At 41.6% G+C, this 16727-nt stretch overlaps 1 protein-coding gene across 5 annotated transcripts in view; it reads left to right on the top strand.

Moving 5' to 3' along the window:
- LOC134333736 (IQ motif and SEC7 domain-containing protein 1-like) overlaps positions 1-16727 on the top strand; it is a 61967-nt gene that overhangs the window by 36328 nt on the left and 8912 nt on the right. For 4 of the 5 annotated variants that reach the window (XM_063015875.1, XM_063015873.1, XM_063015876.1 and 1 more), the window contains 11 exons: positions 5701-5968; positions 6059-7263; positions 8984-9145; positions 10693-10815; positions 11041-11207; positions 11667-11806; positions 12027-12056; positions 12353-12478; positions 12671-12770; positions 13463-13624; positions 15218-15397. In XM_063015875.1, the coding sequence (XP_062871945.1) occupies positions 5701-5968; positions 6059-7263; positions 8984-9145; positions 10693-10815; positions 11041-11207; positions 11667-11806; positions 12027-12056; positions 12353-12478; positions 12671-12770; positions 13463-13624; positions 15218-15397 (2663 nt within the window). Of the gene's footprint in view, positions 1-4205; positions 4295-5700; positions 5969-6058; positions 7264-8983; positions 9146-10692; positions 10816-11040; positions 11208-11666; positions 11807-12026; positions 12057-12352; positions 12479-12670; positions 12771-13462; positions 13625-15217; positions 15398-16727 lie in introns of those variants that run through there. The other variant, XM_063015877.1, reaches the window with a different exon arrangement.

Here is a 16727-nt window from a genome sequence, read left to right on the forward strand (position 1 = left end):
GAGTTACGCCGCTGGCTCATGCAGGCTGGTCACGCTTGTTTTGGAAAGAAGTAACGTACTGTTAGCGCGTCCGGGCGCTGAATCATGTCCTCGCTACATTACGTCTGGAGAACTGGAGTTCAGGACTTATGGGGGGACTTTTTTTTTTTTTTTTTACCACCGGGGGTTGGTAGGGTTGCCAGATACCTCATTATTTACTCAAAGTAGGGTCACAAGGAGCTAGTGGACGTCGGACAGGGCGTCCAGATAGTAAACTTCACTGGACATTCCTCTCAGCCCAGACCTGGCACTGCGTCCTCACTGGATCCTGGCCAGCCCAAGCAGTCATACAGAATTCATTCGCCCCAAAAGAGCTCTGGAGTTTCAGGCCTTTAGGCTGTTAATTAGCGGTGGTAGCTCATGGCTTGAAGTCAGAAGGTTGCCGGTTCAATCCCTGCTTCTGCCAGGTTCCTGCTGTTGGGCCCCTGAGCAAGGCCCTTAACCCTCAGTTGCTTAAGTTGTCCTTTTGGATAAAAGCGTCTAATAAATGCATCAAATGTGGAGCTTTTGGGACACCAGTAGCTCAGTGGTTAAGGTACCAGAGTAGCAACCAGTTGACCACCAAGTTGTCACTGTTGGACCCTTGAGCAAGGCCCTTAACCCTCTAATTGTATTTAATTGTATTGTAAGATACTGGACTAATAATCAAAAGGTCGCTGGTTCAAGCCTCAGCCTCACCACCACCAGGTTTCCACTCTTGGGGCCCTTGAGCAAGGCCCTTATCCTCAATTGCAGATAAAAGTGTCCACTAAATGTCGTCACTGTAAATAAGGCCACACAAACATGTAAGCTGATACGTGGTGAGCTTTCCTTTGGAGCATCACACCTCCTGCAGTTCTGTATTTTCCATCCATCCAGTAACATGTGGTGAAGCACTCGGGCGAGAGTGCAGACAGATCTGAGCTAATGTGGACGCACACTCACATATTTCTCTCACAATTTACAATTCAGATTCCCAAAACTTCCCCCTCCTCTCACCCTCCGTCCCTGCTTACTCACCTAACTGGCAGCGCCGGGACGTTTTCCAGACCCGCGCCGGATTGGAACATATTAACCCTGAGTTTCGTGTGTAAGGTGCCCCGGGGAGCGTTTGGGGGAAGGAATGTTGAACCGAGCGCCCAGCTGGATGAACCGCGTCCCGGCCCCTGTAGCAAATCACGGGCAGCTGACAGGCCCGTGCTTCCTCCCTCCGTCCCGTCAGGAAGCCCGGCGTCCGAGAGCGGCACCTCGGCCTTCCACCTCCACGCTGCCCAAACGAAAACTAAACCCCTCCTCCCCGCCGGCCTCGTGCTGTAGGAGCGAACATGTGCTCCTCTGACATTCCGATCATGTTAATCATTCTTTGTCTTGGCGTTGAAATTATAGCCGCTTGAGCTCGACTGTGAGAGTTAAGTATTACCAGACCCGCTCACGAGGTGACCAGCTAAAGTAAATGACCGGTTACTGGGTGTTTCTTCTAACGGCTTTTAATATAAACCGCACGTTTCTTTCAGATCAGGCGGTTTGCTGGCGGTCTTTGCTGTTGCACAAAAAAGGGGGTCCATGGAGGCGTGGTACTCTCTAGCCTGACCACAACCCTTGGGATGAATTGGAACAACTATCAGTCTGGTTGTTTTGTCCGGCGTCAGTGCCTGACCCCACAAAGCTCTTTTGATCTTGCTCTTGTGAAAATCCTCTTCATTGCTGATTTCTGTGACTTTTCCTGTTGCTCAGGGGTCCAGGTGTTGTGCTCTTTACCTCAGGTTATGTGTCTGATATGGAAGGTTTATGAATGCTGGTTCTGTCATGTATTCTAGCCGTGTAAAGCTCCCTGTACACTCGCCTTTACAAGAGCACTGAGACAATAAACCTATTTTAATATTTTAACTCCTGATTTTAGTTTATTGTTTTGTGAAACATAATCCTGTGGGTGTGGGTTCAGGTGACGCAAAATTGTTGTGCTAGCTCGCTACTGCTGGGATCCAGGGTTTGAACCTCTGCCAGCCGGTCAGGCATCTGCGTACAGATGTGTTGTTGTTGTTATTATTATTATTATGATTATTATTATGATTATTATTATTATTATTAATTGTTAACATTTTATTATTATTAATATTTTTATTATTATTGTTATAACTATTATTATTATTCTTTTATTATTACTATTATTAGCATTAATAATAATAATAATATTAATAATGATATGATATAATTATTGATATTATGTATTATTATTATTATTTTATTATTAGCATTATTATTTTTATCATTATATTTTAATTATTTATCATTATTATTATTATATTTATAATAATAATATTAATAGAATTTTTTAATATTATTACTTATTGGTATTACTTTTTATTATTATTACATTATTATTTTTATTGCTGTATTATTATTATTATTATTATTAAATTATTATTATTATTATTATTATTATTATTATTATTACTGTATTATTACTATTTTTACTGTAATATTATTATTATTATTATTAATCATTATTATTATTACTGTATTATTATTACTATTATTATTATTACTTTATTATTATTATTATTATTATTATTATTATTACTATTATTACTTTATTATTATTATTATTATTAATCATCATTATTATTACTGTATTATTATTATTATTATTATTATTACTATTATTATTATTATTACTGTATTATTATTATTATTATTACTTTATTATTATTATTATTATTACTACTTTATTATTTTATTATTATTATTATTATTATTATTATTATTATTATTTAACACAGGGTTTCTTTTTTCCCAGACTAATAAGGTCTGATACTTTTGTTATTATTTATTTATTATTATTTTTTGGTTTATCAGATGATGATCATCATGAGGTTGTGAAGGTTGAGGTTTGGTTTGTGACACGGTTGACGTTCCCCCTCAGTTATAGTATTTTATTCTCCTCTATACAGCAGAACGACGGGGTTTGTTTATTCTAATCCTCCTCCAGTCGTCACAGTAAAGCTCAGAACCTCAAACATACACGCGGTGTTGTGCTATAAGATTATTGTACGGCTGCAGGATGGTCTCAGCGTGCTGGCTGAGATTTCTGAGGTCTGTGGTGGTTCGGCGTGGCAGATGGCGGTGGAGACGAGAGCTGTTATGTAAGACGTGTGAATGTGTGCGTGTTCACCTCAGCGGCGCAGCGGGAACGACACACGGCGATGGTGGGTAGCACTGAGCACTGAGCAGTACATGGAGACGTGTGTATGAGACTTCACTGCTGTGTGTGTGGGTGTGTGTGTGTATTTAAGTGTGGGTGGTGCTTAGACTCCAGGTGGCTGATGGGATGAATGAGGATGCACTGTAGGAGCTGCTGGTAACATCCTGGTACCAGATACCAGATCCAGGTCTCGGTGGGTCAGAGCTGTTTTGACAGCAGATTACAGGGGTCCTGATGTCCTGGTTCTGTGTGTAAATGTAAATGAAGTTCAGGTGAACTTCACTGGTCAGGAGCAGCGGCAGTTTGGGAACCGCTGAAGAGGAAGCGTCTCCTGTTTCAAAGTGAAAGTTCCTTGTTGAACTGGAGCGAGTTCCTCTGAACGGTGTGTGTTCCTCTGGACGGTGTGTGTTTGGCGGTTCAGAGCGAGTTCCTCTGGACAGTGTGTGTTCCTCTGGACGGTGTGTGTTTGGCGGTTCAGAGCGAGTTCCTCTGGCTGGTGTGTGTTCCTCTGGACGGTGTGTGTTCACTGCGAGTTCCTCTGGACGGTGGTGTGTGTTCCTCTGGACGGTGGTGTGGTGTGTGTTCCTCTGGATGGTGGTGTGTGTTCCTCTGGACGGTGTGTGTTTCTCTGGATGGTGTGTGTTTGTTGATTCAGAGCGAGTTCCTCTGGACAGTGGTGTGTTCCTCTGGATGGTGTGTGTTCACTGCGAGTTCCTCTGGACGGTGGTGTGTTCCTCTGGACGGTGTGTGTTCACTGCGAGTTCCTCTGGATGGTGTGTGTTCCTCTGGACGGTGTGTGTTCCTCTGGACGGTGGTGTGTGTTCCTCTGGATAGTGGTGTGTGTTCCTCTGGACGGTGTGTGTTCACATGCTTGTTGACCTTCGTGCGCTGGCTATGACGTGACGTAGCGGGTGCTGATTGGTCCACACTGCTCTTTCATCAGCGCTGCACTTTGATCTGTGTTCTTCGCTCTGGTTGTTTGGTGATGGCTGATAAGATCTGGAGGAAGAGTTGTGAGTTCTTCGGGAGCGCGAGTCCTTTCTTTGGAAGGCGGCGGGTGGGCAGCGGGTACGAGTGAGTACGGTTTTACCTTCCTGTGATAAATAACGGGGTTTTGGTTCAGGTCATGAGCGTGTCGGGGCTGAGCTGGTGGTTCTGCTCGGTGTGTCCTGTCACCTCGGCTGCTCTGAATATTTACACTCCAGTTCACGTGTTCTTGTGTTTATGGGTTTGGAATTTGGACTGGAACTGTATTATTATTATTATTATGATAGTATTGTTATTATTATTATTATTATTGTTGTTGTTGTTAAAGTATTATTGTTATTATTGTTTTTTGTTGTTGTTGTTGTTTTGTTATTATTATTGTTATTATTATTATTATAGTATTATTATTATTATTATTATAGTATTATTATTATTATTATTATTATTATTATTGTTGTTGTTTTGTTGTTGTTGTTTATGTTATTATTATTATTATTATTATTATCATTTTACCATTGTTATCATCATTATTATTATTATTATTACATTTACATTTTTAGCATTTAGCAGACGCTTTTATCCAAAGCGACTTACACATTGAGCAATTGAGGGTTAGGGGCCTTGCTCAGGGACCCAACAGTGGCAACTTGGTGGTGGCGGGGCTTGAACCGGCAACCTTCTCTTTACTAGTCCAGTACCTTAACCACTGAGCTACCACTGGCCCACATAATTATTATTATTATTATTGTTATCATTATTATCATCATCATTATTATTATTATTATTATTATTATTACTATCATTATTATTATTATTATTATTATTATTATTATACTATTAATATTATTATTATTATTATACTATTAATATTTTATATTTATTGGTAATATTATTATTAATATTTTATTATTATTGTTATCATGAATATTTCTATCATGTAATAATAATTTTTATTTATTTTTAATTATTTATCATTATTACTTTATTATTATTTATGCAATTTTAATTATTGTTATTATTAAATTTATCACAATAATAATAATTATCATTATTATTATATCTAATAATTATTATTATTATAATAATTATTATTATTGTTATTAATTATTGTTAATAATTAACTGTATTATTGTTCTTATTTATTTTCTTATTTATTATTTGTTATTTTATTATTACTAATATTATTATTAATATTTTATTAATTTTTAAATATTTTATTATTATTATTACCATTATTTTTATAATTATAAGAATTATAATTTTTTTATTTTTAATAATTTATCTTTATTATTTTATTATTATTATTATTGTTATTAATTATTGCTTTTCCGTCGTGCCTCCTCAAACCCCCCGTGTGGACGGTTTTCATTTATGTTACTCTTCCGATTTCTCTAAATTACCCTTGTGAAATCACTGATGATGGGACACGCCCGTCTGATTGTGATTCTGTACACTGTTTGTTTGTTTAATGGTCGGTCGTCTCTCTTCGACAGTGTGGAGGGGGAAGTTCAGAGCAGTGAGCCGTCGCTGGACCGCGGCAGAGGCTACGGCGCCCTGACCCACAGCTCCTCCGTCAGCCAGGACCATTTCGATGGCCTAGGGTACGGGCAGAGCGCCCAGTCCGGTCCGCAGCGCCCGCGCAGGCCGAAGCTCCAGCACTCCCAGTCCATTCTGCGCAAGCAAGCCGAGGAGGAGGCCATCAAGCGGTCGCGCTCGCTGTCCGAGGGCTATGAGCTCTCCACCGACCTCCAGGACAAGCAGGTATGGACTTTTGTGCCGTATTAACCGTGATGCGTCTCCTGTGGTCACATGATCCATGTTTTATTAATTATTATTATTATTATCACTCAGGTGGAGATGCTAGAGAGGAAGTACGGCGGGAGGTTTATTAGCCGGCATGCGGCCCGCACCATTCAGACGGCGTTCCGGCAGTACCAGATGAACAAGAACTTCGAGCGCCTCAGAAGCTCCATGTCGGAGAACCGCATGTCGCGGCGCATCTTCCTGTCCAACATGCGCATGCAGTTTTCTTTAGAGACGCCCGACAAAGTCCCCGGCTCGTTTTTCGATGCCAAGCAGCTGTCTCTGACCGAAGAGGATTCGGTGGCGCTGACGGAACGCGAGGATGTGCTTCCGGCGCACGTGGCTCCGCCCTCGGCGCCGAACAATCTGAACGACACGATCACGGAGCTGGAGGACACCTTCTCCAGGCAGGTGAAATCGCTGGCAGAGTCCATCGACGACGCCCTGAGCTGCTGCAGCCTGCATGAGGAGGAGGACCGGCACCAGCTGGTCAAGGAAGCCCGAGACTACCTGCCTCTTCAGGTGAAGCCGGCGAACGGTTCTGACCAGCACAAGCTGGACGACATGATGGCTTCCTACAGCGACGTGACCCTCTTCATCGACGAGGAGGACCTCTGCTCGTCCGTCAAGCTGGCGCAGGCATCGGACGTGCCGTCGAGCGCCGGCCAGTCGGACCGGCAGGAATACTGGTCCATGAACGCCAAGGAGGACGCAGACGCCAGCTGCCGAAGCACCCCGTCGCTGGACGCTCAGGAGACGAGGCTTCGTGTCGACCACCTCCCGCTGCTGACCATCGAACCGCCCAGCGACAGCTCGCTCGACGCCAGCGACCGCTCCGAAATCGGCTCGGTCAAGACGCAGGACGCTCACGAGCGCACCGCGGCCGGACCTCAGGCCAGCCCCAAACACGTAGCGTGCGGTCTACCCCCCAGAGTGGCCTCCCTGTCCCGGGACGAGGACCCGGTCAGGCACCGGCACCGGCAGCTCGAGAGTCACCTGGTGATCAACGGGAACCGGCAGAGCAGGTCGGAGTCGGACTTCTCCGACGGCGACAATGACAGCGTGAACAGCACCACCAACTCCACCGACACCATCAACTGCAGCTCGGAGTCGTCGCGGGACAGCGCGCGGGAGCAGACGCTCAGCAAACAGACCTACCACAAAGAGACGCGCAACAGCTGGGACTCGCCGGCGTTCAGCAACGACGTCATCCGCAAACGCCACTACCGCATCGGCCTCAACCTCTTCAACAAGTACGTACCAACAAGTTCTTCTGTTTACAGCGGCCGCTAACAGGTGTAATAAATCATGTGTATAAAGGAAACTAAAGCACCAGCGCATTCACATGTATTTAGTGTGCGTTTAAACCAAAGTGCACGTGATGCACATGTACAGTACGTTTAAGTTTCTCTTCGACCTATCCCAGCTCGTTTGGATGCTTGGGTCAGCCATGGTACTGAGAGGGTTAAGGGCCCTGCTTAAGGGCCCAACATCTTCCGACTGACAGCCCAAAGCTCTACCTACTAGGCTGCGACAGTCCTTGATATGAAGTTTATGAGGCTCAGATTGTTTTTGTAATATCAGAAATACTTAAATCAGAAATAGGGCAGTTAAGGTTCTGGACTAGTAATCTGATGGGGCTGGAACATTGTGCCCGGTGCCACCCGAGTGCCCTTCCATCATCCTGGCAGGACGTCCCGGTGCATGATGGTCCATTAGAAGAGATCTCTTTAAAATCCACCAGCAAGAGGAGAGTTTTGATCTGGAACTCTCAGAACGTCCTGTAACCTCGGTCGTTTAAATATCTGTCGATTTATTTTCTCCGGACAACCGGCCGCATACAAAACACCACAGCAGTGACCGCGCCCACCTGCTCGGGGAACAGACGCGTTCACTGGAACGTCTCTGCTCGTTTGAGGTCCACAGAAGCGTTCGATTACGTTCTGCATCTGTACAACACTTTACTTTAGAGAAATCTGAGGAATTCACATCTGGAACTGGAACAGTCTGAGGATACTCGGGTAATATTCCAACCTCAGCTTCCTGTTCAATACAGATCAGAAATAACACCGGGGAGGGTTTGGGGGGGGGTGCTGGAGCCTATCCCAGCTTTTCAATGGGCGCAAGGCACACAGTAACACCCTGGACGGGGCGCCAGTCCATCGCAGGACACACACACATTCACCTATAGGGCAATTCAGTGTCTCCAATTAACCTGACTGCATGTTTTTGGACTGTGGAAACCCACGCAGACACGGGGAGAACATGCAAACTCCAGACAGAAAGGACCCGGACCGCCCCGCCTGGGGATCGAACCCAGGACCTTCTTGCTGTGAGGCGACGGTGCTACCCACCGAGCCACTGTGCCACCCGATAACTTTTTAATGTACACTAATATTTCTTGTCTAAGAAATAAAAGCTGCACTATGTGGACAAAAGTATTGGGACACCTGACCATACGCTTGCTGAGCATCCCTTTCCAAAACCAAGAGCATTTATTTATATTGCTCCACCTGGGCATCGAACTCAAGACCTTCTTGCTGGGCGGCGACTGTGCCATGTATCGTGCCACAGTGTGGAGTTTCGCATGTTCTCCCTGTGTCTGTGTAGGTTTCCTCCCACAGTACAAAGACATGCAGTCAGGTTAAATGGAGATACAGAATTGGTCTTTGTGTGTGTGTGTGTGTGCTGTGATGGACTGGCGATCTGTCCGGGGTGCACCCACCGCGACCCTGACCAGGATAAAGCGCTAATGAAACAGACAGTGAATGAATGAATAACTTCCACTTTCCATAACAGCTTAAACAAGCATTCTTCTGGGAAACCTTTCTACGAGACTTTGGAGTGTGTCTGTGGGAATTTGTGCCCATTCAAGAGTTTTTTCTCAGCGTGGTAAATACAGTGTGTTTAAATAATGATCATAATCGTACTTACACTAATAATCGAACCTGCACGTTTCTGATTCGCTTTCAGAAAGCCCGAGAAAGGCATCCAGTACCTGACCGAGAGGGGGTTCGTGCCGGACACACCGGTGGGCGTGGCTCACTTCCTGCTTCAGAGGAAGGGTCTGAGTCGGCAGATGATCGGCGAGTTTCTGGGGAACCGGCAGAAACAGTTTAACAGAGATGTTCTGGAGTGAGTATGTTTTATCTTCTGTTCATCTTTCTGTGCGTTTATTTATGTATTTCTGTGTGTAGTATGCATGTTCTCCCCATCCGGGTGTGTGTGATGGACTGGCGACCTGTCTGGGGTGTTTCTTGGATTTCAGCGAGTGATTCAGACCCACCGAGACCCTGACCATGATACAGTGGTGGTAAAACAGATGACGAATGAATGAATCTACATTTGCGGCATTTAGCAGACGCCTTTATCCAAAGCGACTCACTGTGACGGCATACAGCAACTGAGGGTTAAGGGCCTGGCAGTGGTGGGGCGTGAACCTGCAACCTTCTGGTTACTAGTCCAGTACCTTAACCGCCAGGCAACACCGTCCCTTTCACATTGTTTTCATTCCCACGCTTGGTTCGGCCTAACTGCGGCATGTTTTCAGATATTAATTAGCGTGACGTCTGCAGTACCGCTCCTCACCGCGTCCCCTGAGCACGACGGCGTGTCCGGACAGACCTCCTCTCATCAAATCTGACGCAGCGTGGTTAATTAAGCGCCGCTCGTTCCGGGAACCGATCCGTCTCCTCGGCTGGCAGCTGTTCGTAAGATTGCCACGCCGCTCAGATTTCACACACTCGCCGGACAGGAAGTCCGACCGTTCTGACCGGTTCTCATGAGCGCTAAATACTAGATAAATATTGACGCCTGTAGTTTTGGGTTTATTTAATCAAACTGGCAAAATCATTGAGGGTTAAGGGCCTTGCCCAAGGGCCCAACAGTGGCAACCTGGCAGTGGTGGGGCTTGAACTAGCGACCTTTTGATTACAAGTCCAGTATCTTAACCGCTTGGCTACACCTGCCAATTCAAAACGTAAACATAAACCCTGTGTGCATAACATGCAAGTCAGTAATAAGGTAAAAAACGCTCTACGTCTAACAAATCAGGTGAAAGTTACTGACCGCTTGTCCGTCCAGCCTCTACAACGTGAATGCCAACACTAACACGCCAATTAGGCTACCTGGCAGACCTCGGCATCATGCCAGATCTGCTCCAGACGCTGCTTAGTCTCCTTACTGGAGCCATTAAGGGTTCTTTGTGCAGTCCAGGGTGTTTTTAGTACACTATGTATTTCCAAAAGTATTCGGACACCCGATCATGAGCCTGTTGTCCCGTTTCAAAAACAGACTGTACTAAACTTCAGCTAGAACGACAGACGCTCTTCTCTTTGAAGTACGTCTGTGTGTGGGAATTTGTGCCCATTCAGTCAAAAGATGGCTGGTGTTCCGGTTCATCCCAGAGCTGCTGAGTGGGGCTAAGGTCAGAGCTCCATGTAGGACACTGGAGTTTCATTAAATTGAGCTTTTCTTCAGGCTGGAACAGGAAAGGGCCTTCCCTAAGCTGTTTCTGCAAAGTCTGAAGCATGACATTACCTACAGAATTGATTAATAGCACCTGTTAGCAATTAATGTGACTGAAACACATGAATTCAACTATTAGAAGGGGCGTCCCAATACTTTTGTCCATCTAGTGTATTTTACAATCATATTATTCTGTCCGTTTTGTGTTCTTTCAGCTGTGTGGTGGACGAGATGGACTTCTCAGGGACGGAGCTGGACGAAGCGCTCAGGAAGTTCCAGGCGCACATCAGGGTGCAGGGCGAGGCCCAGAAGGTCGAGCGCCTCATCGAGGCTTTCAGGTGAGTCTACGAAACGGAGCCGTAATGAACGTAACGGACATGAAGCTTAATCATCCAAACCTAATCAATATCTCAGAGCATCTTACTGACCATTGTAGGAGACGACTGGTGTGTCTGAAGGGGCGTTTCAGTTAAAAAAATTCTAAATGACACGTGGTTTTTATTAAAAAAAATAGCGTTTTTTAATATATTTAGAAATCACAGACAATTTTTTTTCCCCATCAGCCAGCGCTACTGCATCTGTAACCCAGGGGTGGTGCGCCAGTTCCGCAACCCCGACACCATCTTCATCCTGGCTTTCGCCATCATCCTCCTAAACACGGACATGTACAGTCCCAACGTCAAACCCGAGCGCAAGATGAAGCTGGAGGACTTCGTGAAGAACCTCAGAGGTGAGCTACAGGATACGCTTCCACCAGTAAACCACTCGGGTTTCTTCATTAATATGCATTTATTATTATTATTATTATTATTATTTATTATATTATTATTATTATTATTATTATAGAAATCCAGCTGATTATAAGATACAGTGTTGTGAAAAAGTAAGTGCCCCCGTCTTTAAAAACCAGCGTTCGTGCATATTTTTCACTTTAAATAATGGAAGATAAATAAACAAGAGCTAATTATGAAATTGGGGCACTCACATGGTTCAATTCGAGGGGGGATTGTCAAATGTTCCTCATAAGTCCTGCAGTTACGACCTCTACTGGCTGGTTGATGGTACTGCACAGAGACGGGGGATAACGGAGATCAGTGCGTGATAGGGATCTTTATATGAACCCGTTTGGTGCAGGTGAAAAGAAGCGGTGGGTTTAATCTGTGTGTGTGTGTGTGTGTTTAATCATTAGGGGTGGACGATGGTGAGGACATTCCTCGTGAGATGCTGATTGGCATTTACGAGCGCATTCAACAGAAGGAGCTGAAGACCAACGAAGATCACGTTTCTCAGGTTCAGAAGGTGGAGAAGCTCATCGTGGGGAAGAAACCAGTAAGTCTCATTGGTTTTATGTACATTCAGTACTGGTTTGGACCACACTGCTCCAGAACTAATACCCCACTGGTCAATATGGGTAAACAGGTCATCAGTTTAATCACACTACAGTGTTAGAAATGACACCAGAAGTATTAGCACCCCTGCAGTCAGTACTTTGTCTTTGATGTTTGTGATTTTACTGTTTTACTCATTTTCTGTAATCTTGCCGTTTCAGATGGGGTCTCTTCATCATGGTTTGGGATGTGTAAGTCCTTTTCTCTCTTCAAGCGTCCACATTATGTGTGTCATGGTTAATATAAAAAAAAAAATGAATAGGTGTCGGAGCACACACCCCTCCGCTTCTTTTCACCTGCACCAGATCTCATGTAGAGATCCGTATCGTGCACAGAGAGTCGCACATCGACCTCCGTTATCCCCCGTCTCATTGTGCAGCGCCATCGATCAGCCAGCAGAGATTTCATTTATTGTTGAGTTCTTTATGTTTAGGTAAAAAACAATAGATTTTTAATAATCTGTGTGTGTGTGTGTGTGTGTGTGTAGGTCTTATCTCTACCCCACCGGCGGCTGGTTTGTTATTGTCGGCTGTTTGAAGTTCCCGACCCCAATAAGCTACAGAAGTTGGGTTTACACCAGCGGGAGATTTTCCTCTTCAACGATCTGCTGGTGGTGAGAACGTTTAAACACATTTTTGGACATGCTTTGGGAATCGAACCCAGGACCTTCTTGCTACCCACCACCAGTTCATTTTATGATATTATTATTTTAGTTTGACAGGATCCAGTGATTTTATTTGTTTAGCTACACATCCTCTGTTACAGGTCTGTACTCACACGTCGTTTCTCCTCTTTTGTTTTGCAGGTCACCAAAATTTTCCAGAAGAAGAAGAACTCGGTGACGTACAGCCTCAGACAGTCGTTCTCTCTGTGTGGGATGCAGGTTCTGCTGTTCGAGAACCAGCGTGAGTCGAGTTTGTCTGATCTGATCTCCAACACGTCTCTTTATTTTCTCCTTCATTTCTTTACTTAATTTTTTATTTCTTTATTTTATTTTTTATTTCTTTATTTTATTTTCTCATTTATTTCTTTATTTTAATTTCTCTTTCATTTCTTTATTTTATTTTATCATTTATTTCTTTATTTTATTTATTTCTTAAGTTTTTCTCCTTAATTTCTTTATTTTATTTTCTCTTTTTTCTCATTCATTTCTTTATTTTATTTTTCTTATTTATTTTTTATTTTATTTTCCTGTTTATTTCGTAATTTTGTTTTCTATTTCATTTCTTTATTTTTTCTCATTTATTTCTTTAATTTATTTTTCTTATTTATTTTCTCTTTTATTTCTTTATTTTATTTATTTATTCTCCTTCACTTCTTTTTCTGTGATTTGTGGAATGTTAGATGTGTTAGATAAGGTACTGTGTGTTTAGAGGTGTTAAAGTGAAACCACTGTTTTATTGGTTTGATTTGTATGGGTTTAGATGCTAAAGCTAACACAGTAAACAATACGGTGCTGCTGTTAGTAAACGTGAATAATTTTGGTCCTGTAACCTTCAGTGCTTCTATTTTAGATGGTTGGAATAAGGGGGGTTTGTAGATTTGTAGGGGTGTTATTTTTTTATGCTCAAAAACCAAGATGCTCCGTTCTGTTTAGATTATCCCAACGGTATACGGCTCACGTCAGCCATCCCGGGCGCCGACATCAAGGTCCTCATCATCTTTAACGCCCCAAACCCTCAGGATCGCAAGAAGTTCACAGACGACCTGCGGGAATCCATCGCTGAGGTCCAGGAAATGGAGAAGTACCGGATAGAGTGTAAGCCGCCTTTGTTTGTCTTTTACACACACACACACACACACACACACAAACACACGTGCATGTGGGTGGAACTTATTGTTTAGCATGCAGGTATAAAGTACAACAGGGGCCAAAAGTCACCGGCTGCACATCTCTAAAGAAGAAAAGCCTCAGTCCCACTCCACAGCTCTGGAATGAACCGGAAAACCAACCGAGGCTTTCTTGACCAACATCAGTGCCCAGCCATACAAATGGGCATAAATTCCAATAGATATACTTCTTATAAACAGTCTTGTGAATATCCTTTTCAGAAGAGCGGTGGTTATTCGAGCTTAAAGGTCACATAGAGGTCACTCTGTTTTAATACTGTTTGTTTTTTAAATGTGATGGTCGGGTGTCCAAATATTTGTGACCATATCATGTATATGGGAGTGTATAGGATCTATAGGACACAATGGTTAGGAATAATGGACCTATGTAGTGTAGAAGTGAGTCCCTTGGTCACATGGTAGGAACTCTACTACGATCGAGTCCAGGTTGATGATTTACTTGACTGTAGCGCCACCTGCAGTTCATTTATAGATTCTAATCCTGAAACTGAACATCTGATTCTGATTCTGATTCTGCTTTTATTTCACAGTAATAATAAAGAAAATTAGATTATTAAAAAGAAACATTGACAGAGCAGAATAACATATTCCAAGGAAATTATTGCTTTTAAATATTATTTTTTTTAATTATTTGTTATGGTATATATATATATATATTATTTGTTATGGTATATATATATATATATTATTTGTTATTGCATATAATTATTTTTTATTATTTGTGATGGTATATAATTATTTATTATTATTATTTATTGTGGTATATAATTATTTTTTATTATTTGGTATTGTATATAATTATTTTTATTATTACTTATTATGGTATATAATAATTGTTTATTATTATTTGTTATTGTATAGAATTATTTTTTATTATTTGTTATTGTATATAATTATTTATTATTATTATTTATTGTAGTATATAATAATTGTTTATTATTATTTGTTATTGTATATAATTATTTATTATTATTATTTATTATGGTATTTGTTTTTTATTATTTGTTATTGTATATCATTATTATTTTTTATGGTATATCATTGTTTTTATTATTATTTGTTATTGTATATAATTATTTATTATTATTATTATTATTTATTATTGTATATAATTATTTTTTTTATTACTATTTATTATGGTATACAGTATAATGATATTTTATTATTATTTATTATGGTATATATTTTTTATTATATAGGCTACACAAGAACTCATTGAGCGTCTCATTCCAAAACCATGTGCGTTAATGTAAAGTTTGCCGCTATAACAGTAGGAATTTGTGCCCATTTAGTTCAAGGCTAGCCAGGAAGGCCTGACTCACAATCAGCATTCCGATTCATCACACATGTGTTTAGTAGGGTCGAGGTCAGGGCTCTGTTTTTGATTGTATACACGCACTGACTGTGTCCCATCCTGCAGCACGATTAGAATGACGGCTGATAAAATGGACGTGATCACACGTTTAATTGTGCTGGTATTTGTTTTCTGTCACGTCCACAGCCGAGCTGGAGAAGCAGAAGGGCGTGGTGAGACCCAGCATGTCCCAGAGCATGTCGGGACTGAAGAAGGAGGCGGGCAACGGCACCATGAGCCGCGCCAGCCTGGACGACACCTACGCCATGGGGGAGGGGCTGAAGAGGAGCGCCCTCAGTAGCTCGCTCCAGGACCTGTCTGAAACAGGTGAGTGTGGGGTCATGCTGCAGATCTAGATGCTGGGGTTCCAGTAGTACCAGTATTAATGAAAGGTAGTTTTAACTGGGTGATTAACTATATTAGGACTAGATTACTGGTTAATGACTAGGTGAAACTGGTTAAATGTGTATATAAACAGACACTGCTGTATCCTGTATACACTTTTGCTTTAACGTCTCATATTCTGTATTTTAATTGTAATTTAAATGTAATTTAATGTGCTGTTTATGATGTTAATGCTGAATCATCAGTCTCATGCATCAGTAAACCGAATCTAACTGACCGTAACGTCTGACCAGATCAGATCGAAGGCACTCGAGGTGATTTGGAACTCGGCTCTGTGGAACAAACTAATTTCCATTCAGATAAATTTCACATTCCATCATTAAGCCAAAATAAAAGCACCTCAGAGTGGCGTGACAGTTTGATCTTGGTCAGTTCTGCGGTCAGCTGGCCATCAGCAGTGATGGAATGAAATCCATGAAATGAAACAGGAGGTCATTTGTGTTGTTTATTGATTTAAACCTGAATAGATACTAACATTTACATCTGAAGTGTTGTGTGTCCACTCGTGTCCACCCGTGTTCCTCGTTCACCCTGCCTGACCCCTCATTTAAAGCTTTATTATGCAGCGTGTGGCATGAGTGGTACTCAGTTATAAGTGTACACAAAGCATCGTCTCACCCCCCCCAGCTTTGGGTTATGTGTTCACCTCTGCCAGGTGTGTGCCAGCTGTGTGTGTGTTCACACAGCGCAGCCCACAGTGACCCGTCGCTGACCGGCTCTTATACCAGCACTGGTCTGATCACTGGAGCTGCAGTCTGAGAGTCTTTCACAAACATGAATATTTGATCCGTCTACACCAGCGCATCTTTTATATAGAACCTCTGAACTCAAAAATATATCAAATATAAAGTCTAGAAACTCCTGATTGTAATTATATGGGATATTCTTTAAAATAATAATAATTAGAACAATAATAATAATAATAATAATAATAATATAATGTTAATCTAACAAAAAATGAAATATTAATGATAATAATATAATAATTATAATAAGAAATAATATCATAATACTAATTATTAATAATTATTATAAGTAAAATATATTTATAACAACATAATGATAATTAAAATAATAATATCATTATAATTATATAATAATAATAATAATAATTAATAGTAATAATTAATAATAATAATAATAGTAATAATAACATATAATATAATAGTAATAATAATAATAATAATTATAGTAATAGTAATAATAATAACATTAATAAATAATAATAGTAATAATAATAATAATAATAGTA

This window comes from Trichomycterus rosablanca, chromosome 19 (genome assembly GCF_030014385.1).
Source record: "Trichomycterus rosablanca isolate fTriRos1 chromosome 19, fTriRos1.hap1, whole genome shotgun sequence".
In the NCBI taxonomy this organism is placed as follows: domain Eukaryota; kingdom Metazoa; phylum Chordata; class Actinopteri; order Siluriformes; family Trichomycteridae; genus Trichomycterus; species Trichomycterus rosablanca.